We start from the raw sequence: 23,758 nt of genomic DNA, 5'->3' as shown, positions 1-23,758 counted from the left end.
TTCTTACCTCCTAGACTGCAGGATGGGTTAGTTCCAGAAGGGCAGTTCCAGTTCAGCTCAGATGCTCTGCTGAGGGAAGAACCAGAAAACATCAAGTCAGCCAATTCAGCACAATAGGGCACAATTTCATATCACCACAAAAGTAGTTTTTACAAGGTCAGAGAATCTTTTTTTCTTGAAATCTCCTAAGCTTGGGTACCTCCTGGGGCATCTCACTGGTGGGATGGGGTGGGTGGGAGGGATGTCAGTTAGCATAGGAACCTATAACCATTCCTGTCTCATGAATGTGTCCAGAAAGTTAGGGCTAAAAGTGACAGAAGCTGTTACCATGACAACCTCTTCTCTAGACATACTCCATCTCCTAGAGACAATCCTAAAATGTCCCCTATTTGTTGGGGGCCTGGTTCCTAGGGTCACTGGGGTGGGGTGGGGCGGTAGAGACTGCTCTGTTATTCTAGTAACCAAGGCTTGGTCTTGTCTGTTTCTCACCTCCTTGGGGTTGGTCCAGGCACTGTAACCATAGTAACTGCCCTGAACCAGAGCATCTCCTCCTTTAAAAACAAAAAAACCACCTGGGTGGTTTGGTCCATGGAATTCCCAGGATGGGAAGGGGGAAATGGTTACCATGGTAATGCCAACTGAGTAGCTACAAGGGAGGGGTTGGGGAAGAGGTATTTTTTTCTTAGAGATCAGTGTCTTTGGGGCTGGGGTCCTTTCTACCTGAGTGGTAGGTGAGGGAAGGTTGCCATAGTAACTAATGAGGGTAGGGGCACAAGATCCACCAGGGACTTAGGTTACCTTAGCAACCTCCTTGTGGTGCAGAGCCAGGAGAGGTTTGGGGCTCCATAACTACACAGGGAAAGGAGAGGCTGGGGGGGGGGGCTCCAGGCTGGGGGTTACCGTGACAACCGACCTGGACAGGAATCAGAGATGATGGGACCGCGGCTGAAAACCACCCGCGGTGGTCGCCCTTTTTCTCACAGAGCGAAGGCGACTGCCCAGCGGAGTATCTGAGCCGGCGGGGGGCAGGACTCTGCCTGGGGCGCAGTGGGAGGAGCGGGTCGGGAAGCGGCCCCTTCCAGACCTCGCTCGGGCGAGGAGGACCGGCCGTCGCGCGGGCCTCGGCGCGGGCGCGGGTGCGCGCACGCGCGGCGCCGGGGTCGGCCCGGGTGGGCGCGCTCGCGTCCCCCGCCGGGCGCGCGCGGGGTTGGCGCGGCCGCGCAGGCGCGCGAGACACAGCGGGCGCGCGGGCCGGCCCCGGGGCCTCCATGATGGAGGAGCGTGCGGCCGCCGCGGTCGCTGCCGCCGCCGCCTCCTGCCGCCCTCTGGGCTCCGGCGCGGGCCCCGGCCCGACCGGGGCGGCCCCGGCCCCCGGCCCTGCCCCGGGGCCCGGCCCGGCAGGCAAGGGCGGCGGCGGGGGCAGCCCCGGGCCCGCGGCGGGCCCCGAGCCCCTGAGCCTGCCCGGGATCCTGCACTTCATCCAGCACGAGTGGGCGCGCTTCGAGGCCGAGAAGGCCCGCTGGGAGGCGGAGCGCGCCGAGCTGCAGGTGAGCGCCGCCCCGGCCCCCGCCCGGCCCCGGCCCCGGCCCCGGCCCCCGCCCGGCCTCACCCGCCGCCGCCGCCGCCGCCGCCGCCGCCGCCATCTTGGAGCAATGGCCGCCGGGACGGCCGGGGGCGGGAGGGGCCGCGGGGCTCGAGCGCCCGGCCGAGCGGGGACGGGGCCCCGGGGCGGGGGGCCGCCGAGGAGGGCGGGGGGCGCCGCCGGCCGCCGGGCGTCGGGAGGCCGGGAGAGCGCGGCCGCCGGCTGGACGGACCGCGCCGCGGGGGCGGGGCGGGGCGGAGGGAGCCCCGTCTGCGGGGCCGGGGGTTGGTTTGAGGCGTTTGGACCCGAGGAGCTGAAAGGTGGCGGTGGGAGGAAGGTTTCCGGGGGTCCCAGGATGAAGGTGTGTGCCCTCCCCTCCGAGGAAACTTTGGCAAGCGCCGACATTTGTGGCAGAGTGCACGGGGGTCCCCGGAGGGGGTGTGCACAGGGCCGAGGCTGCACCCTAGAGAGCCGGAGAATGGGCGCTTGAGCTTGGGGTGCCGCGGAGGGTGAGTGATGGTCCTGAGTTGGGAAGGGTAGAGAGAACCCTGAGCTGGAGGGGGGCAGAATTGGCCATGTCCAGTGTGGACTTGGACCTGGAGCGGGGACCGTGAGGGAGCATTTTGTAGTGCTGGAAGACAGTGTGAGGGGGCTTCTCAGACCCTGGGGGAAGTGTGTGTGTGTGTGTGTGTGTGTGTGTGTGTGTGTGCGCGCGCGCGTGTGTAAGCTCTGGAAAGGACCCCATGGATTGTGGAGTAGCTGGGCTGAGGAATGAGGTCTGGGATGGTATGGAAGAGTCTTAGGTGTTGGGCTGGGTCCTATGACCTTGAAGAGCACGGGTCCATTTGTAAGACAGGAGGAGCCTGGGGATCAGAAAGGTAAGGATTTGAGGAGACCCAAGGATGGGCCTCCTCAAGTCTAAGGATTCCTAGACTGAGGTATTATCAAGCTGAAGTACTTGCTTTTAGCAGACCATCTTTCCCCCATGGTTTCCTATTTCCTATCTAAGGACCCAAATACACTGGTTAAGATTTTGTCCATAGGATAAAGAAAGATGGGATTCTACAGTGCCCCCTCCCCTCCCCATCTTAGTGGTAGCTGAGGCTCTGGCTGGGATGGGAGGGGAATTCTTACATAAGTGCGCCTCACTTTTGTGGCCCACTCTGTACTTCCAAAGTTCTTTTCCAGCATACATCTCATTAGTTCTTCTCAATTCCCCATTATGTAGGCAGGGCTAATGTCATTACCTCACTCAGCAATGATGATAGCAGCTGCTATTTATTCAGTGCATATTGTGTGCTGGGCACTGTATTAAGCACTTTAGATACATGCTATCATTTAATTCTTGCAACATTCTGGGAGTTTAAATGATACCCTTCCCTTCCTTTTTTAGTAAAAGCAGAGGAGGAAACAGTTGAAGAGGGCAAAAGACTTATCAAGGACTCAGCAGTGAGTGGCAGGGCTGGTCTATGTTTTTTTGTCTTTCTGCCACCCAGTACAGAAGAGGAAAACTGGCCCAAGAAAGTGCCTTCCCCAGATCAGCAAAGTGGTCATAGTGGAACTTAGGCTGTATCCTGGTCTCCAGTGCATCCTGCAGCATCCAGCATACCCCCTTCTTGTCTTTTTTTTTTTTTTTTTTTTTTTTTTTTTGCGGGTCTGGGGGTGGAACCCAGAGGCATTTGACCTCGGAGCTATACCCCCTGCCCAATTTTTTATTCTTTATTTTGAAACAGGGTCTCACTGAGTTTGTGGAGGGCCTCACTAAGTAGCTGAGGCTGTCCGCGAATCCCCATCCTCTCTGGTCTCAGCCTCCCGAATGCTGGGATTACAAGGGTGCGCCACCACGCCTGGCTTCTTGTCTTTTCTTAATGAGAGAAAGGATGTGTTTGTCCCCTTGCTTGGTGACCCTTCTCAGAATTGAGGGGAACTTGTGGGAAGCACCCTGCTAGGCTTTCTCTCGTCTAGGCTCCAGTGTCATTTAGCTTGTGCTTTTGTTTTCTTTTGTTACACTAGTAAACATCAACCATCTCTGTGGTGTGTCTGTGTGCATGCATGCATGTATGTAGTATATGTGCATGTATGTATGTGAGTGAAAAGGAAAACTTCCCTCCGACTCTTCTCTCCAGCTCTCCTACCAACTGTTGTTACTGTCAGAGTCCTTCAGTAATCCAGCGTCCAGCACCTGTGTGTGTGTGATAGGTGAGATCATAGTTATGTACCACATTGTGACTTTTCACAGAATCGTGTGTATGTTCCTTTCCTATTAGCACAGAGTGCTTTCTCATTATTTTTAATAACTTGTTAGTATTCCATTGGGTATTTGTACTGTAGTTTGTTTGTTTGATTCTTGTCAATGTATTTTTAGGATTGTTTTCATTTTTCTCCATAATAAATGGCATGGTGAATATGCTTATTTTCCTGTATAAAGTGGAATATGGGTAGAATAGTGGAGTAGATGTGTTTATAAAATGGTAGGTTGTTCCTCCAGTTCACAGGCCCATCAGGGGCACCTCTTCTTACACACCTTTCCTCCAGCACTTACTATAGGCAGAAAGGGCAACTTCCCAAATGGATCCTTTACTTGTTTGGGCAGTTTCCTGTGTGTGTGTGTGTGTGTGTGTGTGTGTGTGTGTGTGTGTGTGTGTTACTGGGGATTGAACCCAGCAACATTCTACCTCCAAGCTATATCCCCAGCCCTATTTTATTCTTTATTTTGAAACAAGGTCTTAACTAAGTTGTGGAGGGCATCACCTAAGTTGCTGAGGCTGGCTGCGAACCTTGGGTCCTCCTGTCTCAGCCTTCCGAGTTCTGGGCTTATGAGCATGTGCCACCATGACCAGCTTAGTTTTAGATATTTTTTATGTGTCCCAGCTGCTCCTAACACAAGACCTGCTGTGTAGTTAGTGTAGTATACATGGGTTAGATGAGATCCTGCTAGGAGGCACCCAGAGTTTGGAGTAGGAAGGTGGTGGAGATGGAGTCAAATAATAAGCAAGAAGGTGCTCTTGGGGATTCTGAGAAGAAAGCAGTGTGTTTTCTTCCCCTCAGAAATCTCCAAGCTGGGCGTGGTGGCTCCTGTGATCCTAGTACCTGGGAGGCTGAAACAGGAGGATCATATGTTAGAGGCCAGTTTTACCAATTTAACAAGACCCTCAGCATCTTAGATCCTGTTTCAAAATAAAACAATTAAAAAGGGCTGGCAATATAACTCAGGGGTAGAAAGCCCCTAGATTCAGTCCTCAGTACCAAAAAATTAAAACATAAACTTTTAGGTTAGCTGAGGAGGCTGGTTTATGCATGAGACTGCGGAGAATTATACACACTCATGCACAATTGAGTTGTCGATTGTGTGGTCCTGCCTCTGTGCTGTGTGCTTCCAAGAGCTGAAACTCTTTGAGGACTACAGGGATTGACCCAGCCATTCATGTGGGACCGAGCTGGTGCTAGGTGTGGAGCCAGCTTCACTTCTAGCCTCCCATGGGGCTCTGGAATCCAATGGGGATTCACCCCTGCCAGGAGCTGTGGGGCTTGGGAAGGAGGAGCTGAGGGCTCCAGGCACTGCACAGGGACCTGGGGACAGAACAGTCAGCAGCAGGAGTGGAGAGGCATCAGCCCCTGGGACTGAGGCGCTGGCTCCTCTGGAAGCCTGGGGAATGCTGCCTTTCTGAAAAAGGAATAGCCAGCAGCCGTGTCTCAAAACTAAGGTTTTTGGGAGGGGTGTGTTTTCCCTCCGTCAGAGGGAGTGGCAGTGGCAGTGGGTGGCTGTGGTAAGCAGAGTACTTCCAGATCCCAGCCTCACCTGCCTGCTTGTGGCCCACAGATCAGTCAGCGGGATTGGTGGCATTGCAGCACAGAGGGACTGTCTGGCGACCACACTTCCCCTTTTTGGTGGGATTCCACCAATTCGAGACACTTCAACCACATCTTTCTGCTTCTCTTTTCTCCCTTCTCTGCCAGAGGAACTGGGAAAGGAGCGGTGAAACAAAGTGGGCTGATGAGATCCTTGCATCACAACCAGAGCTGTGATCAGGGCTCCCAAGGTGGCAGGCAGGGAGGGGAGCAAGGGGGAGGGCTGGGGGACCAGACTCCTCTCCCTTCAAATCTGCTTATCCCTGCTGTGCTGATCCTGCTTCAGGCCACTATCATTTCTCCCTGAGATTTCTGTAACTGCCCGCTTCTGTGAGTGTCTGTCTGTCTCTGTCTCTGTCTCTGTCTCTCTCGTCTCTGTCTCTGTCTCTTTTGTGGTGCTGGGGATTGAACCCAGAGCGTTACACGTGCTAAGCCAGCACTCTAGTACTGAGCTATATCCTCAGCCCTCTCTGCTTTTAACTTTGCATTTTTTGCTGGCGTTACCTTTATACAGGCAAATCTAATTATGTTTCTCCTGTGCTTTAAATGCTTCTACAACTTCTCTGTTGGTCCTGGGAATAACATGATCCATAATCCTCTTTTTTTGTGTGTGTGATACTGGGAATTGAACTCAGGAGCATTCTGTCTACTAGCTATATTCTCAGCCCTTTTTGTTTACTATTAATTTTATTATTTATTTTTCCCATACTGGGGGTGGAACCCAAAAACATTCTACCTCTGAGCTACACCCAGCCCAATTTTTTATTCTTTTTATTCTTTTTATTTTTATTTTTATTTTATTTTATTTATTTATTTATTTATTTATTTTTTGGTGGTACTGGGGTTCCTGGAAGCCCTTCTTCCTCCGGGCTACACTCCCAGACCTATTTTATATTTTTGAAACAGGGTCTCTTACGCCACCACGCCCAGCCTTATTTTTAATTTTTTTAATTTTAATTTTTTCGTGGTACTGGAAGTGGAACCCAGGGGCTTTCTACCTCCAGGCTATACTCCCAGACCTATTTTATATTTTATTTGGAAACAGTGTCTCGCTAAGTTGCTGATAGCCTCACTGAGTAGCTGAGGCTGGCTTCAAACCTGTGTGATCCTCCTGTCTCAGCCTCCCAAGTGCGGGGATTACAAGCGTGTGCCACCATGCCAGGTTCCAATTTTTTATTCTTTATTTTGAAAGTGTCACTAAGTTGCAAAGGGCCTCACTAAATAGCTGAGGCTTTCTGCAAACCTGGATTCTCCAGTCTCAGCCTCCCAAGTACCAGGATTACAAGCCTGAGCCACCATGCCCTCCCTGCTGGTTTGTGTGTGTGTGTGTGTGGGGGGGTACTGAGGATGGCTATACCCCCAGCCTGTTTTTTTTTTTTTTTTTTTTTTTTAATTTCTTATTTGGAAACAAGGTCTCATTAGGTTGATGAGAGTCTCACTACTTGCTGAGGCTGTCCTGAACCCAAGATCTTGTCTCAGCCTTTCAAGTACTGGGATTACAGGCATGCACCACCACAGCCTGCCTCTTAATCCTTTGTTGGGCTACATCCTTCTTTTAACTCCTCGCTGACCCAAAGGAACTGTATAACATATTCCTTTTTCCCCCTAAGGTATAGGATTGGAACCCAGGACCTTGCTTTGCGAGGCAAATGCTTTACCATGGAACCACAGCCCGGGCCTTTTATACTTTCTGGCATTCTGGTGCAGCCGTGCTGACTGTTTTAGAGTCCTTAGACTCACTGTGCCACTTTTGGCTCTTTCTTCTGCCCACAGCACCTTCCTTCTGGGCCACCCTAACTTTTGAGCAACCTCAGGTCTTAGCTAAATGGTCACTTTGATGTCCCTCCTCCCATAACATCCTTTGCTCTTGCCCCATGGCCCCAGGCAGATCACTGTCCACACCTGTCCTCTGCACTGGACTGAGAGCCCTGGGGGAGCAGGAGTCACATGGCTTCCTTCCTCCTCGATGTTCTGCACCATGCCTGACACATAGCTGGCAGTGCAGGGTGGTGGTATGAACACACGTGGTCTCACGCCAGGCCTTACTGGCTCTGGGAAGTGAAAGCATCAGTAAGGAAAGCCCCAGAGGGCAGGTGGTAAGACTGACTTTGGGATTTGTATATGGTGATAGCCCTCTTTCTCTCCACTTTCCTTCCACCTTCTAAAACAACTTATAGAGTAAATATGGGAACCAAGAACATACATAGAGAATAGGAACTCAGACTTCAGAGACGTTGATCACATGTGAGGAGTCTGCCTGACAGGCCTTGAGTATTCATGGACATACATGTTGGTGAAAGTTTTAAGAGGAAAAAAGTCCCATCTTCTCAGTGGACAGATGAGGTGTCTTCCATAGAGTATCTAGGGACATGTATTATTGCTTATTTGTTTTACCCTCCCCACTAGAAAACCCCAGCCAGGCATAGTGGCTCACACCGATAATCCCAGTACATGGGAAACTGAGACAGGAGGATTGCAGTTTTGAGGTCAACCTCAGCAACTTAGTGAGACCCCTGTTTCCAAATAAAAAATAAAACAGGGCTGGGAGTATAGCTCAGAGGTAGAACCTCCCTAGGCTCAATCCCACCACCCTCCCCCCACATGAAATAAATATATAAATATATAGAGAGAATAAGTGAATGAATGACTTGTTATATAGTAGTACATGTATATCCCCTTTCTTTCTTTTCTTTTTTTTTTTTTTTTTTTTTTTTTTTTTTTTGCAGTCCTGAGGGTTGAACCCAGGGTCATTCTACCTCTAAGCTACACCCTCCAGCCCCCCACCCCATTTTGTGGCACTGGGGATGGAACCCAGGTGCATTCTACTTCTGAGCCACACCCCCAGCCCTATTTTTATTTTGAAACAGGGTCTCACTGAGTTGCAAAGGGCCTCACTAGCTGAGGCAACCTATGGAATACTGGGATTACAAGCATGCACCACCACACCCAGCTCTTATTTTTTATTTTGAAATGGGATCTCTTTACATTGCTGAGGGTCTTGCTAATGTATCTGAGGGTATTCTCAAACCTGAGATCCTCCTGGTTCAGCCTCCCAAGTACTGGGATTACAGGCCTGTGCCACTACGCCCAGCCTATCCCTTTTCTGTTATTCTTAAGGAAACATACCATTGCAGATATTCCTTTAGTACACATTCCTAGCAGTTGGACTCATAGGACAAAAAGAATGAGCATTGGTTCTAGATCGTTCCAGATTCCCTTCCAGGAAGGGTGTCTCAGTTCATGACCCCAGCAGTAGATGGGTGTGCCTGTGGCCCTGGCCCAGCCTGGTGCTAGCTGTCATTTAACATGTGCTCCCTTGTCCCTGGAGCAGGACAGCAGTGATGACAGTCCTACAGCCCAGGGCTGTGCCCCGGCAGCCCCGAAGACATGGGTGGGCATCTGAGAGGCTGTCCCAGATGCTTGGACAAAGTCTGGAGGAGGTGCCTGGGCCCACCAGGCAGCTTCTGGTGGAGTCACTGAAGCTCCCCAGCAGCACACGGATGGGGAGCTTGGCGCCAGGAAGCTGCCACCACTTAGAGGGCAGGAGGCCTGCACCTGCAGCAGTCCTCCTTGATGCTCTTATATCTTAGAGGGATCTTTGCTCCTCAGAGGAACTGGGCCTGTTTTGGAATTGCAAAAGAAATGGACAGAGTGGGTAAAAGTGGCAAGAGAGTAGAGGTAGGAGCTGGCATCTCTTAGCTCTCATACTCTTGCCTGAGAACTACACACTTGAGGGGAGGCGCTCTCATGTGTCCCATTTTCTAGGGGCGGGGGGTGCAGAGGGAGGCTCCTTGATCAACCTAAGCTTATGCAGCAAATAAGTGCTAGACCAGGCTTAAAACTCAGGCTGTCCTGGGCCAGGACAGTGGAGCCCTTGGAGAGAAGCCAGGGATGAGCTCCACACCCTGGGCTTTGGCAGAAGTGCTTCCAGAAGATGGGAAGGGGCCAGGATCCTGCCTTGGCTGCTGTTGGCCCAGTGACTTGTAGACAGATGAGAGACCAGGGCAGCCTGAGCCAGCAGATGGTGTGAAATGCTTGGCAGGAGCCCTGGGCCCTGTCTACACCTCTCCCTTGTGTCCTGGGCATACTGCAGGGGTGGTTGGTCCCATGGTGGGGGTTGGACAGTGAAGCTTCTGCATTGCAGTGGGAGCTGAGCCGAGCCACCCACTCTTGTCCCTAAGCTCCAGAAGTAGCCTCCTACGCCACTGAGAGACAGATGCTCTGGAAGGAGTAGTGGGATGTCACCACCTCCACCAGCACCCTGGGCGACAGCAGCTAATCAGGGTGCAGGAGGGAGCGCCTAGGGCCCTTAATTCCAGTATACATGCCCTGTACCCACAGTTCCTGACCTGGCCTCTTCCCAGAAAGCAGCAGCTCAGTTAGACCCATGTAGCCCCATTGCAATGTGAGGGATTAAGGACTCCTCAGCTCTTTGTTGTGGGTGACATGGCTGGGGACTCAGGAGGCATACAGCATGTCCTCTCAGTGCTCTGTTAAATACTGGGATTGTCGGGTGGGAGCTGGGGCTGCACCTGAAGGAGGGGGCGACAAACTGTCACTGAGCCAAAGCCCTGAGCCCTCCTGTCTTCCTCTCCCTTCTGTCCGTAGGCCCAGGTGGCCTTCCTCCAAGGAGAAAGAAAAGGGCAAGAAAACCTGAAGACAGACCTAGTGCGGCGGATCAAGATGTTAGAGTATGCGCTGAAGCAGGAGAGGTGAAGCCTGAGCCTGAGCCCCACCCCCGCCTCCACCCTGTCTTCTGAGCTCTGTGCCAGCCACGCTCTCTTCCCACCATCCCTGTGGATGTAGTGAAGCGAGACATAGCAGGGTTCAGGGTAGACATCAGAAGCAGTGTCCACCGCATTAGCAGCCCTTTGTGTGCCAAATGCTAGATATTTGTCATCTTGCTTCCCCTTCTAGTAGCTTGCTGGCTGTTATTGGTCCTGTTTCTTTTTCTTTTCTTTTTCCTTTTCTCTCTCTCTCTCTCTCTCTCTCTCTCTCTTTCTCTCTCTCTCTTTTTTTTTTTGGTTACTGGAGATTGAACCTAGGACATTCTTATCTCTGAGCTACACCCCCAGCCCTATTTTTTTATTCTTATTTTTATTCTTTATTTTGAAATGGGGTCCCACGAAGTTGTGGAGGGCCTCAATAAGTAGGTGAGGCTGGCTGTGAATTTGGGATCCTTCTGTCTCAGCCTCCCAAGTATTAGGATTACATGTGTGCACAACTATGCCCAGCTCTTTAATTTATTTATTTATTTATTTATTTATTTATTTATTTATTTATTTATTTATTTTTCAGGTCTTGGATGGAACCCAGGGGCATTTGACCTCTGAGGTACACCCCCTGCCCAATTTTTTATTCTTTATTTTGAAACAGGGTCTCACTGAGTTGCTCACTAAGTAGCTGAGGCTGTCTGAGAACTGCAATCCTCCTGTTTCAGCCTCCCAAATGCTGGGATTACAAGTGTCCGCCACCGTGCCCAGCTTCTATTTTTTTATTCTTTATTTTGAAACTGGGTCTCACTAAGTAGCTGGGGCTGGCTGCAAACCCAGATCCTCCTGTCTCAGCCTCCCAATTGTTGGGATTACAAGTATGTGCCACCACGCCTGGCTAGCCCTATATTTTTTATTCTCTATTTTGAAACAGGGTCTCACTAAGTAGAGGAGGGCTTCACTAAGTAGCTGAGACTGGCTGTGAACCCAGATCCTCCTGTCTCAGCCTCCCAAATGCTGGGATTACAAGCATGTGCCACCACATTCGGCTAGTCCCAGCTCTTTATTTTTTATTTTGAAACAGGGTCTCAATAAGTTGCAGAGGGCCTCACTAAGTAGCTGAGGCTGGCTGTGAATCTGGGATCTTTCTGTCTTTGCCTCTCAGGTACTGAGATTACAAGTGTGCGTCACCAAGCCTGGCAAACCCAAGGGTGTTCTACCTTCAAGCTATGTCCCTAGCTCTATTTTTTTTATTCTTTATTTTCTTTATTTTGAAACAGGGTCTCACTAAATTGCAGATGGCCTCACTAAGTAGCTGAGGCTGGCCACAAACCTGAGATCCTCTTGTCTGAGCTTCCCAAATACTGGGATTACAAGCATGTGCCACCACACAACACACACCACACCTGGCACCTGGCCCTATCGGCCTGGTTTCTTTCTTTCTTTTTTTTTTTTTTTAATGGTGGTACTGGGGTTCCTGGAAGCCTTTCTACAAAACTCTAGGCTACATTCCCAGACCTGTTTTTTTTAATATATATATATATATATTTTTTTTTTTTTTTTTTTTTTTGAAACAGGGTCTCTTAAGCCAGCGCAGCTGGTTTTGAACCTGCATGATCCTCCTGTCTCCGCCTCCCAAGCGCGGGGATTACAAGCGTGCGCCACCATGCCCGCCCTGGCCCAGTTTCTGATAAGGAACTGAGGCTTCAGGGGGGGGTGCATTCTCCAAGGAGTCCTCTAACTGGGGTGGGTGGCAGCCCCGCCAGGCTGACTCCAAGGAGGAGCTTCCCCACCATGCCCCCGTGGTGCCTTCAGGTCTGCTTCAGAGGTGGCAAGATAGTGAGGACAGCCCTGGGATTTGGGGTTCCTGAGGTGGCCCTGTCCACTCTCCTGTCTCTTATTTATTCATTATTTGCTCTTTTAGGGCCAAATATCACAAACTGAAATTTGGGACCGATCTGAACCAGGGGGAGAAGAAACCAGAACTGTCTGAACAAGGTACCCAACCTCGGAGCCTCCTGTTGGCCCACCCTTCCCTCCAAGTTCACCATGATGGAGAAGTATGGAAAAGGGGTGCCCTTTCTTACTCTGTTCCACGAAAAGAAAATCGGCCGTATGGTGGGGTGAGGGCTGGGTGGCATTCTCAGTATCCCCCCTCCCTGCTCTGGTCTGGGGGCCTCCTGCTGCCTCCCTCCCTCAGTGAGAGAGAGGCTGACAAGGCACCCAGCTTGCTGGCTCCCTGGGAGGAGAGGGAGCCGGGCTATTTATAGGGCTGTGTGGAAGGCGTAGGAAGGCTGGAGATGACTTCGCTTGGGAGGCAGTGTTCTCACTGAGTTGACATTCAGTTATCCCAAAAATGTATTTGTGGAGTGTTGGCTTTCTGTCACAGAGCAAGGATCCAGCAGAGACCAAGATAAGACGTGGTCCCTCCTGCTAGGTCTCTATAGGCTAAGCTCCGGGAAAGAGGGACCAGGGGCAGGGAGTAGTTGTGTGACTGGAACAGATGGTTAGGGTGGTGGGCTGGGGACACTGAAGACCTTGCCTGCTAGGCTAATGGTTATTACTATCCTGTCATAGTCTCTAGCATAGGTTCCATAAGTGCAGAGCTTTGAGGTCCAGGCTTCTTGCCAGCTGAAACAGAGATGCCCAGTAAATACTCAGTAAATGTAATGCTAAACAGATGGTCTGAGTCCCCACAGCAGTCCCAAGAGGTAGATGCTGTTGTTACTCCCATTTCACAGGAGAGGAAGCTGAGGCTCACCTAGGTAAGGTAACTGCCCCAGGTCTCATAGCAGGTATGGGAGGTGGTGGAGCCACCTGTGCTCTTAACCTTGACTAGCTTGTGAGGCAGGGATACGAGTGTCATCTCTGTTTTGGAAGGTACTGCTCTGTTCTCATCTGGGGGGGTTTGGGAAGCAGCCAGTTAGGAGACTAGAGATGAGGGCTGCTTCTAGGAGCAAGAATCACCAGGAACAGGAAGAATGGATTTTGAATACTCGGGATGTGACATCACAGGCCAGGGCTCAGGAGTGAGGAAGATGGAGGAGGTGCCCGGGTTGCAGGCGGTGCTCTGACTGAGACAGCCTCCTTTCTCTCTCCACCAGTCTCCAATGGCCCTGTGGAGTCTGTCACCCTGGAGAACAACCCTCTGGTGTGGAAGGAGGGGCGACAGCTTCTCCGACAGTGAGTCTGGGGTGGGGACAGGATGAGGGGCAGGACGTGGCACATTTGGCTCTGGAGATAAGCTCAAAGACTCCAGGGTCCTTCCTGTCCCCACCACTGGGGACACTGAACTACTAGGATCCCAGCCAGCCTGACAGGACTGGCCTGTCACTGTACTGGTGAAGCTCTGCCTGGGGAACAGGAGGGAAGACTCGCTGCAGGAAGCAGATGTGGGGACCCCTACTCTTGGAGTATAGGCCTGCATGCCTCTGTGCCCTTTTTTTCCCAAGGGTAATGTTGTTTATTTTTAAATTTTTATTATTATTTTTGTATTACTAAAAAATTTACACTTTTTTTGGCGGGGGGTACTGGGGATTGAACTCCGGCATTCTACCTCAGAGTTACACCTCCAGCTCTATTTTTATTTTAATTTTTTATTCATTCATTTTTTGTGGTACTAGGGATGTGGAACCTAGGGGCATTCTGCCTCTGAGCTATCCCCCAAGTCCTATGATTTATTCTGTATTTTGAAACAGTGTCTCACTAAGTTGCAGAGGGTCTCACTAAGTAGTTGAGGCTGGCCACCAACCTGCAATCTCCCTGTCTCAGCCTTCCAAGTACTTGGGATTATCAGTGTGCGCTACCACTCCCGGTTGAAATTTATACAGTTTAGAAGACTTGAGGCTGGGCATTTTGCATGTCTGTAGTCCCAGTTATTGGAGAAAGTTTGAGTCCAACTTAGACAACTTAGCAAGACCCTGTTTCAAAACTAAAATAAAGTTGGGTTGTGAAGCACATGCCTATAATCCCAGTATTTGGGAAATTGGGACAGGAAGATTATAAGTTTGAGGCCAGCCTTAGCAACTTAGGGAGACTCTTTTTCAAAATAAAAATATTGTTTTATTATTTATTAAATAGACATGAAATAATATTTTATTATGAACATTATTTTTATAGCTTGGAGGTAAAATGCCCCTGAATTCAATTCTCAGTACCACACAAAAAAATAATATTTCCATAACTTAAGTGAGACCCTGTTTCAAAATAAAGAATAAAAAATAGGGCTTGGCAGTGTAGCTCAGAGGTAGGATGCCCCTAGGTTAAATCCCCAGTACTCCAGAAAATAATAATTGTAATAATCACGAACGCTAATAGGCTTCACTTTACCAAGTACCTATTATGAGGCTGGCACTGCACTAAATACTCCTCACACATTGATTTGTCTCATGAGTCCCTGTCCCTATGCAGTGTGCCTGCCAGCGCGCCTTCACTTTCACAGGTGAAAATAGTGAAAGTTGAGGTGTAAATAGTGATCTGTCTGCCTAAGTCCGCATGGTTAATATTAATACCTGGAAGGTCTGTGGTGGGTGACTGTCTCTGGCAGTCAGCCCCTGGTACCTACCTTGTTATCCACCATGCTTCCCTGCTTCTTATGGGACAGTGGGAGCCGCAGACACCACGGGTACTTAAGATGGGACAGGCAAAAGAAGGCACAGGCAGCCCAACCTAGGAGATGTGGCCGTGGGAAGTCAGGATCCCTGGCTGCAGATGAATAGTCAGGGTTTTCTGTTCAACTGGCCTCTTTGGAGCAGCTGTCTCTTATCTTTTGAAGCTACAGATACCCACAATTGACTTCTTGTTCTTTTTTCTTCTTCCTTGTTTTTTCTTCTTTCTTTAGGCCAGTTTTAGCTGGCTTCAATTATTTTTAGTTGCTGAAGCAATAAAGGGTCAGTTGTAGAAAAAGTAATCTGCAAAAGCTCCTCCTGCATCTTAATCCCATTCTGCAAAGGTCACTGTTGCTCAGTTTTTATTTCTTTCTTAGGCCTCTTAGGCATAATCCAAACTTGTATATACCTTTTTTATTTTAGCGATACTAGGGGTGGAACTCAGGGGCATTCTACCTCAGAGTTACACCCCCAGCCCTATTTTTTATTTTGAAAAAGGAGTTGTAAAGGGCCTCACTAAGTAGCTGAGGTTGTCTGTGAACCTCGATCCTCCTGTCTCAGTCTCCCAAAAGGTGGTATTACAAGCGTGCACCACCATGCCCAGCTACTTTTATACTTTTTAAAAGCGGTTCATTTTTTTGTCTTTTTGGAACCAGGGATTGAACCCAGAGCAGGTGCTTTGCCACTGAGCTACATTCTGGCCCCTACTTTTATACTTTAATTTTTTTTTTTTTTTTTTTCAGTGCTGAGGGTGGAACCTAGGGGCATTCTACCTCTGAGCTACGCCCTCAGCTCTATTTTTTATTCTTTATTTTATTTATTTATTTGTTTGTTTGTTTTTATGGTACTAGGGATGGAACCCAGGGGCATTCTAATTGAGCTACACCCCCAGCCCTATTTTTTATTCTTTATTTTGAAACAGGGTCTCACTGAGTTGCAAAGGGCCTCACTAAGTAACTGAGGCTGTTCGCAAACCACACTTCTCCTGTCTTAGCCTCTCAAATGCTGGGATTACAAGCATGCACCACTACTCCCACCTCTAAAAATTTTTTATAAAAACTGTAATCAAGCCAGGCATGATGCTCCACACTTGTAATCTTAGTACCTGGGAGGCTGAGACAAGAAGATCCCAGGTTTGTGGCCAGCCTCAGCCACTTACTGAGGCCCTCCACAAATTAACGAGACCCTGTTTCAAAATAAAAAATAAGCCGGGCGTGGTGGCGCACACTTGTAATCCCAGCGCTTAAGAGGCGGAGACAGGAGGATCGCGCAGGTTCGAAGCCAGGCGCTCTGGCTTAGGAGACCCTGTTTCCAAAAATTAAAAAGTATAAAATAGGTCTGGGAGTGTAGCCTGGAGGTAGAAGGGCTTCCAGGAACCCCAGTACCACCAAAAATAAAAAATAAAAATAAAAAATAAATAAATAAAAATAAAATAAAATAAAAAATAAAACAGGGCCTGAGGTATAGCTCAGAGATAAAAGGCCCCTGAGTTTAATCCCCAGTACCGCAAAAACAAAAAACAAAACAAAAAAACTGGAATCAATGGAATATATAACTTACCATTTTTACTTTGCCATTTATTGAAGCCATCTTCCCATGGCCCTCTGCTGCAGTCACTTTTTGCCTAGCATTCCTTTTAGTAATTTGCTGACACATTTCCTTTCAATGAATGTTGAGGCTGATTCCTGCACCTGAGTGCACCCCTATAATATAGCAGAGCCACCTTGTGCAGTAGCAGTGTGCATTTCTATTGGAAATAGTCTTAAAAGCAAAGCTGTTGTGCCAGGGAGTGTGCTTATGGAAAACTATGGGGTCTGCTCTTAAATGCCTTTCAAAAGGCTGTTGCAGTAGCCAGGCATGGTGGCACACACCTAGTAATCCCAGTACTTGGGAGACTGAGGCAGGATGATCACAGGTTCAAGGCTAGCTTTAGCAACATAGTGAGACTCTCAGCAACCTAGGAAGACCCTGTTTCGAAACAAACATTTTTAAAAACGGCTGGGGTGTAACTCAGAGGTAGAATGCCCCTGGGTTCAATCCCAGTACCACAAAAGAATAGGGGTCCTTGGGCTGTATCTGAGAGGTAGAAAGCCCCTGGGTTCAATCTCTAGTACCAAAGACAGAAATAAAAAAAAAAAAAAAAAAGACTGTTGCAGTCTGTATTGTATGTGGTCTGTGAAGAAGCTCAGGGAGTGTCTGGCCCACCCTGGCTCTGACCTTTGCAGGTACCTGGAAGAGGTGGGCTACACAGACACCATCCTCGACATGCGGTCCAAGCGTGTGCGTTCCCTTCTGGGCCGCTCACTGGAGTTCAATGGAGCTGCCGAGCCTAGCGAGGGGGGCCCCCAGACGGCCCCAGGCCCTGGGGGGCTCAGCGGTGGGGAGTCGTTGCTGGTGAAGCAGATTGAGGAGCAGATCAAGAGGTGAGCCTTGGGGCCTGTTGCTCCTGGTGGAGGTGTGTCAAGAGAGTCAGCAGGTGCTCTGCTGGTCTTTGCTGGAGTACATTGTGGGTCCACTTGTACTCAGTTGCTGGCATGTCCTGAGTTCTGTCCTGGGTTCCCCTTCTGCACACCTCTCAGCAGCACAGAGCACCTACAGACAGCGACCTGAGTAGCTCATCAGAACCTGGCGGGGACAGCATGGGACTCGCTAACCACTGTTAGTGATTGTTATTCATCAGCATAAGTAATGTCATTATTAGGTGATGCCAAGAAAACCTGAAGAACATGGAATGTAAGAAGAGAGACAGGAGCTGGGTGTGGTGGCACATGCTTGTAATCCCAGCATTTGGGAGGCTGAGACGGGAGGATTGCGGATCATGGACAGCCTCAGCTACTTAGTGAGGCCCTCCACAACTTAGTGAGACCCTGTTTCAAAATAAAAACTAGGGCAGGGAGTGTAGCTCGGAGGTCAAATGCCTCTGGGTTCCAGACCCGCCAAAAAAAAGAAGAAGAAGAGTGACAGGAGGTAGTCAGGCATGGTGGCAGCTCCTAGAGCCCAGCTACTTGGGATGTGGAGGTGGCAGGATTGCTGGAGCCTGGAGTTTAAGGCCAGCTTGGACACCATAGTGAGACCCCAGTAACAACAAAAATCCTGACAGGAGAAGTGGTGCTGCTTTGATGGGGCAGGCACGGAGGACCTCTTCATGGAGGTCCTTTGTTTAGACAGAGGGTTGCTGGAAGGAGGTATGCATCTGGGAGAGGCAGGAAGGCTGAGAGGAGATGACTGGACTGATGGGCCTTAGTGGCGGAGGGATAAGTGTTGCCTCTCCACTGTGGACACAGAGGTTTTAGGTGAGGAAGTGGGTAGCTCTTGGGTTTGGAGAACCAGAGGAGGGTGTGTGGTTACTGAGGGAGCAAATGTGGCTGGAAAGAGTTGAGTGTGGTGCCCTGGGGATTGCCATGCCTGGAGGCTGGGGAGAGGAAGGAAGTCCCGGAAAGTGGTGGTCCTGTTTGGCCTGGCAACGAATGGATCTGACTGCCAGAGAGGCTGAGCAGGGCAGTGGATGGGCAGGCGAGTGAGTGAGGCAGCCTGAGGTGGACAGGTGCTGGCGTTTACCTGCACTCGCATCTCGCCCTGTTCTGCTGTGCAGTCAGGTTTGGCAGGCGCTCCTCTGCTAGAACTTGTCATCAAGTGAAGGCTGGGATTCCACGTCAGAGTGCTTTGTGGCTGGGGCAGCCCAAGCTCCCTAGCGAAGGAGTCTCTGATGTCCCCAGTGGTTCGTGGCCGGGCAGGCTGAGCCTTTGCTAGGTGCCATTTCTTCCTTCTTGCCTGGCAGGCGTACTGGTGGGAACACGGGCCACTGAGTCGGCGCCACTTTCCTGTCCAGTTTTCCTCTGAATGTGTCTCATGCACAAGTGGGGCCAGTCTTCTGGAACCCTGGTCGAGAGCCAGTGAGGTTCCTGGCCTTGGTCTGGTTGAACGAAGAAGGTTCTGGTGGGGCCGAGGGTCCATTGGACAGAGGCTGCGTTGGAGACTGGGCATTATCAGGTTTCAGGCTCCTTGGGTTTAGCTGAGCCCAGACTCCGGCCACTGAGCTTGGACACCTTCATCCCACTTCATGACCTAGCAGGACTGACACTCCTTCTGCCCCTGTCGTGGGCAGGAATGCGGCAGGCAAAGATGGCAAAGAGCGCCTGGGTGGCTCAGTGCTGGAGCAGATTCCCTTCCTGCAGAACTGCGAGGACGAGGACAGCGACGAGGACGATGAGCTGGACAGCGTGCAGCATAAGAAGCAGCGCGTGAAGGTGAGCCCTCCTGCTGTTGTCCCTCGGCCTCCAGCCTGCCAGTTCCACTTCCATTTCCCCAAGTCCCTCTCCCACAGCCAGGCCTGTACCTCAGCTGTAAAGGTGCCTGGGTCTTGGCTCTCAGGGTGTTTGTCTGCTCCCCTTTTTCTACCTAGTACTCCCCACACTCCTTTTCCTCAGCACACAGTCTTAAGAGGCCTTCCCTGACCTCTGGGCGAGGTCAGCGCCACCACAGCAGGGCACCGCATGTGGGGCTAGCCTGCCCGTGGGGTTGAGTGCTTTTGCTGTCATTGTACTGTTCTCAGTAGATTGGAGCTCCACCAGGCAGGCCTTTGCTGCTCTGCCCCAGACCTGAAAAGAAAGTGGTGGCGCGTGCTTGTAATCCCAGTATTTGGAGGCTGAGACAGGAGGATCACACAGGTTTGAAGCCAGCCTCAGCTACTTAGGCTCTCAGCAACTTAGACCCTATTTCCAAATAAAATATAAATAAGGCTTGAAGTGTATCCTGGAGGTAGAAAGCCCCTGGGTTCCATCCCCAGTACCATACACATACAAAAAAAAAAAGTAAATATCTGTAAATCGAGTGCTTGTGGCTGAACCCAAGGCTTGATGTGGGTGGGGGCCGGGGTGCTCTAGGATGTGGGTGTTCCATCTGGAGCTGGCATGAGGACCCAGGCCTGGGCACACTACTGTTGAGGCAGCTTCTGCATTGCCTCAGCATGGTCTTAAGGTCTGGGGTGGGGGTGGGGGTTGGTGGTACTGGAGATTGAATCCAGAGGTATTCTACCTTTGAGCTATATCCCTAGCCCTGTTTTATTTCTTATTTGCACACAGGACCTCACTAAGTTGCTGAGGCCAATTGTGAACCTGTGCTCCTCCTCTCAGCCTCCCAAGTACTGGGATTATAGGTGTGCACCACCACGCCCGGCTTTGGTCTTAAGGTCTGATCCCTGCGTAGCCTACACATTTCCCCACTGGCCCTTTCCTGATGGAGCCCCCAGGCTTCTGCCATTGTGATGCTATCCTTACGACAGTGGGGTTCTCTAGTCAGTATTAGTTTGGGGCTTCACAGGGCAAGCTCTGTGTGGGCAGCGAGGATGAGGAGACAGTCTGGTCCCTGGCCTGGAGCAGCTTGTGACTGGTGGTGGCCTTTAACATAGTCGTGTCTAGAAGGACCTGCCATGGTGGAGGCAGGGACACATGGCAGTAAGGAGGGGCTGCCCTGGCCTTCCCGGCACTGGCCTCTGCTGGACAGTCCCCCTTTGCTTCCTGTTCCCCTGTGGAGTCAGGAGCCTCCTGTGGGCTCCTGTAGGTCCTGGGCTCTCCCTTCCCGGCCCTGACTGCTCTAGATTCGAATTTGCATACCTCTTCTACATCCCCTGTGAGGAATTTGTCTTTCTGGACTAATCCTCTGTCACAGTGTCCCCAGAGTGGCTCAGCACAGCATCCTGCCCAAATGAGGCCTTTGGTGAAGGAGGGTGACTTTGAGTCTGGGGTCCAGCATTGACCCTTGGGCCAGGATCCTCTGTTGCCCCTTGGGATTTTTATTATTATTATTTTATTATTATTATTATTATTCCTTTCCTTTTCTTTTTTTTTTTTTTTTTTTTTTTTTTTTTTTTTTTTTTTTGCGGTACTGGGAATGGAACCCAGGGGCATTGTACCTCCAAGCTACACCCCCAGCCTTATTTTTAATTCTTTATTTGGAAACAGGGTCTCACTGAGTTGCAGAGGGCCTCACTAAGTGGAGGTAAGGCTGCCCGCGCACCGCAGTCCTCCTGCCTCAGCCTCCCGAATACTGGGATTACAAGCATGCACCACCATGCCCAGCTTTATTTCAATTTTTTAAATTTACTTACTCTGCCTAGGATGGCATGCATGCTTGTGATCCCAGTACTTGGGAGGCTGAGACAGGAGAATCCCGGTTCACGACCAGCCTCAGCTACTTAGTGAGGCCCTCTGCAGCTCAGTGATGCCCTGTTTCCAAATAAAGAATTTAAAAAAAAAAAAAAAAAAAAAGGGCTGGGGTGTAGCTTGGAGGTAGAATGCCCCTGCGTTCTATCCCCAGTACTGGGGGAAAAAAAAAAAAAGCTGAGGGTGTAACTTGGAGGTAGAATGCCCCTGGGTTCAGTCCCCAGCATCACCCCCCCAAAAAAAAAAAATTTATATTTGATGGTACTGGAAATAAAGAATAAAAATAGGGCTTCCTATTTTTATTCTGTGTGTGTGTGGGGGGTACTGGGGATGGAACACAGGGGCCTCTACCTCTGGAATACATCCCCAGACCTACTTTATATTTGATTTGGAAACAGGGTCTCACTAAGTTGCTGAGAGCCTCACTAAGCTGCTGAAGCTGGCTTCAAACCTGTGATCCTCCAGTCTCAGTTTCCCAAGTACTGGGATTACAAGGGTGCACCACCACGCCTGGCTTATTCTTTATTTTGAAACAGGGTCTTGCTAAATTGCTGAAGCCGGTTGGCCTTACTAGGCTGAGGCTGGCTTCAAACCTGCAATCCTCCTGTCTCAGCCTCCCAAGTACTTGAATTTACACGTGTGAGCTACCACGCCCAGTTATTTAATTAAATTAATTAATTTTTTTGTGGTACTGGGGATTAAACCCAGGGCCATTCTACCTCTGAGCTATACTTCCAACCCTATTTTTTATTCTTTATTTAGAAACAGTCTCACTAAGTTGGGGAGGGCCTCACTAAGTGGTTGAGGCTAGCTGTGAACCTGCCATCCTCCTCTCTCGGCCTTCCAAGTACTGGGATCACAAGCATGAACCACCACCACGCCTGGCTTATTCTTTTTATTTTTTGGTACTGGGGATTGAACCCACAGATATTTTACCTCCAGGATACACACCCAGCCCAATTTTATTTCTTATTTGGAAACAGGATCTTACTAGGTTGCTAAGAGTCTTGCTAAGTAGCTGAGGCTAGCTTTGAAGCTGAGGCTAAGATCCCCCTGTCTTAGCCTCCCATGTACTGGAATTAGAAGAATGTACCACCATGCCCAGCTTATTCACTCTCTCTTTCTTTTCTTCTTTCTTTCTTTCTTTCTTTCTTTCTTTCTTTCTTTCTTTCTTTCTCTTTTTCTCTTTTTCTGTATTTTTGGTGGTACTGGGGATGGAACCTTCTACCTCCGGGCTACACTCCCAGACCTATTTTTTTATATTTTATTTGGAAACAGGGTCTCTTAAGCCAGCGAAGCTGGCTTCAAACCTGCACAATCCTCCTGTTTCCACCTCCCAAGCATGGGGATTACAGGCATGCACCACCATGCCCGGCTTATTCTTTATTTTGAAACAGTCTCACTAAGTTGGAGAGGGCCTCACTAAGTACCTGAGTCCCAAGTACTGGGATTACAAGTCTGCCTCACCATACCTGGCTCATTCATGCTTTTTATATAGTGTTTCCTCTGGGGAAAAGTCCTCACCTCTCTCTGATCCTCCTAGTAGAAATTCTCACTGACTTTTAAATACTCCCCAGTCCTTGTTTCCGTCAGTACACTTGTCCCTGTGCCTTGTTAGCTGGCTCATGAGTAGGGATCTGTCTCCACTCATAGAGCTTCTATGACACTTAGCCACAAACCCAGACTGTGACCCAAAAGACCTGCCGTGACTCCCAGATTGGCCACTGACCTGACCGCGGGACTTGGGGAATTCAGGTTCTGAATCCATAAAATGGGGCTCACAGCCGGGCATGGTGGTGCACGCTTGTAATCCCCGTGCTTGGGAGGCGGAGACAGGAGGACCGCGCAGGTTCAAAGCCAGCCGTGCTGGCGTAAGAGACCCTGTTTCAAAAATATAAAATAGGTCTGGGAGTGTAGCCTGGAGGTAGAAGGGCTTCAGGAATCCCAGGACCACCAAAAAAAAAAAAAAAAAATGGGGCTCACAGTCCTTGTCTCTGGGGTGAGAATTTGCTTAAAATGAGCCAGTGTGTAGAGTGTGTAGATGCTCTTAGCTGCCCCCACGCAGTGGTCGTTGTTAGGAGGACTTGTGAAGGCTGTGCCCTCGGGGTGCCGGACATGGTCAGCATGGTGTGCCACAGCAGGACCCCTCCTCGTGCCCTTCAGAGTGCCTTGGTGAGTCCTGGCCCTGGCCACGGCCTGGCTGGGCAGGCTGTCTATACCTTGACCTTGGGTCTTCTGCATGCCCACTCCTCTGGTCCCCCAGTGCAAGTCAGAGGCTGGCCTCTCCCAGGTGTCTGAGTGATATTGCTTCTGGGTGCAAACTCTCCAGACCCAACTCAGCGCCTGCCCTGTGAAGGGGTCAACCATGCCTGTAAGTATCTACAGGCTGCTAAGGCTGCCCGGGGCCTAGCTTGGCCTTGGTGGCCTGGGTCAAGCAGCTTCATTTTCCTCAGCCTCAGTTTTCTCACCTATGAAATGGGAATAATCAGAATAGAGCCAGGCTGGGTGTGGTAGCACATGCCTGCAATCCTAGTACTTGGGAGGCTGAGACAAGAGAATTGCAGGGTCGAGGACAGCCTCAGCATCTGAGTGAAACCCTGTTTAAAAATTTTAAGAAAAACTTAAATAGAGCCGGGCGTGGTGGCGCACGCTTGTAATCCCCGCGCTTGGGAGGCAGAGACAGGAGAATCGCGCAGGTTCGAAGCCAGCCGCACGCGCTGGCTTAGGAGACCCTGTTTCCAAATAAAAATGTAAAAATGGGTCTGGGAGTGTAGCCCGGAGATAGAAGGGCTTCCAGGAACCCCAATACCACCAAAAAAAAAAAAAAAACTTAAATAGAGCTGGAAT

At 50.2% G+C, this 23,758-nt stretch overlaps 1 protein-coding gene across 2 annotated transcripts in view; it reads left to right on the top strand.

Annotated features, from left to right (window-relative positions):
- Positions 1-1,268: 1,268 nt before the first annotated feature.
- Positions 1,269-23,758, top strand: part of STRN4 (striatin 4) — a gene marked incomplete at both ends in the record, with an annotated part of 31,015 nt that continues 8,525 nt past the window's right edge. For both annotated transcript variants that reach the window (XM_080702092.1, XM_080702091.1), the window contains 6 exons: positions 1,269-1,547; positions 10,040-10,143; positions 12,068-12,141; positions 13,248-13,326; positions 16,976-17,173; positions 18,856-18,997. In XM_080702092.1, coding sequence (XP_080558218.1) covers positions 1,269-1,547; positions 10,040-10,143; positions 12,068-12,141; positions 13,248-13,326; positions 16,976-17,173; positions 18,856-18,997 — 876 coding nt within the window. The remainder of the gene's footprint in view (positions 1,548-10,039; positions 10,144-12,067; positions 12,142-13,247; positions 13,327-16,975; positions 17,174-18,855; positions 18,998-23,758) is intronic.

The sequence above is a fragment of the Muscardinus avellanarius genome, assembly GCF_963383645.1.
Source record: "Muscardinus avellanarius genome assembly, chromosome: 10".
Classification (NCBI taxonomy): Eukaryota; Metazoa; Chordata; class Mammalia; order Rodentia; family Gliridae; genus Muscardinus; species Muscardinus avellanarius.
Note: the sequence above shows the minus strand (reverse complement) of the source record. Positions and strands in the feature narration are given on the sequence as shown.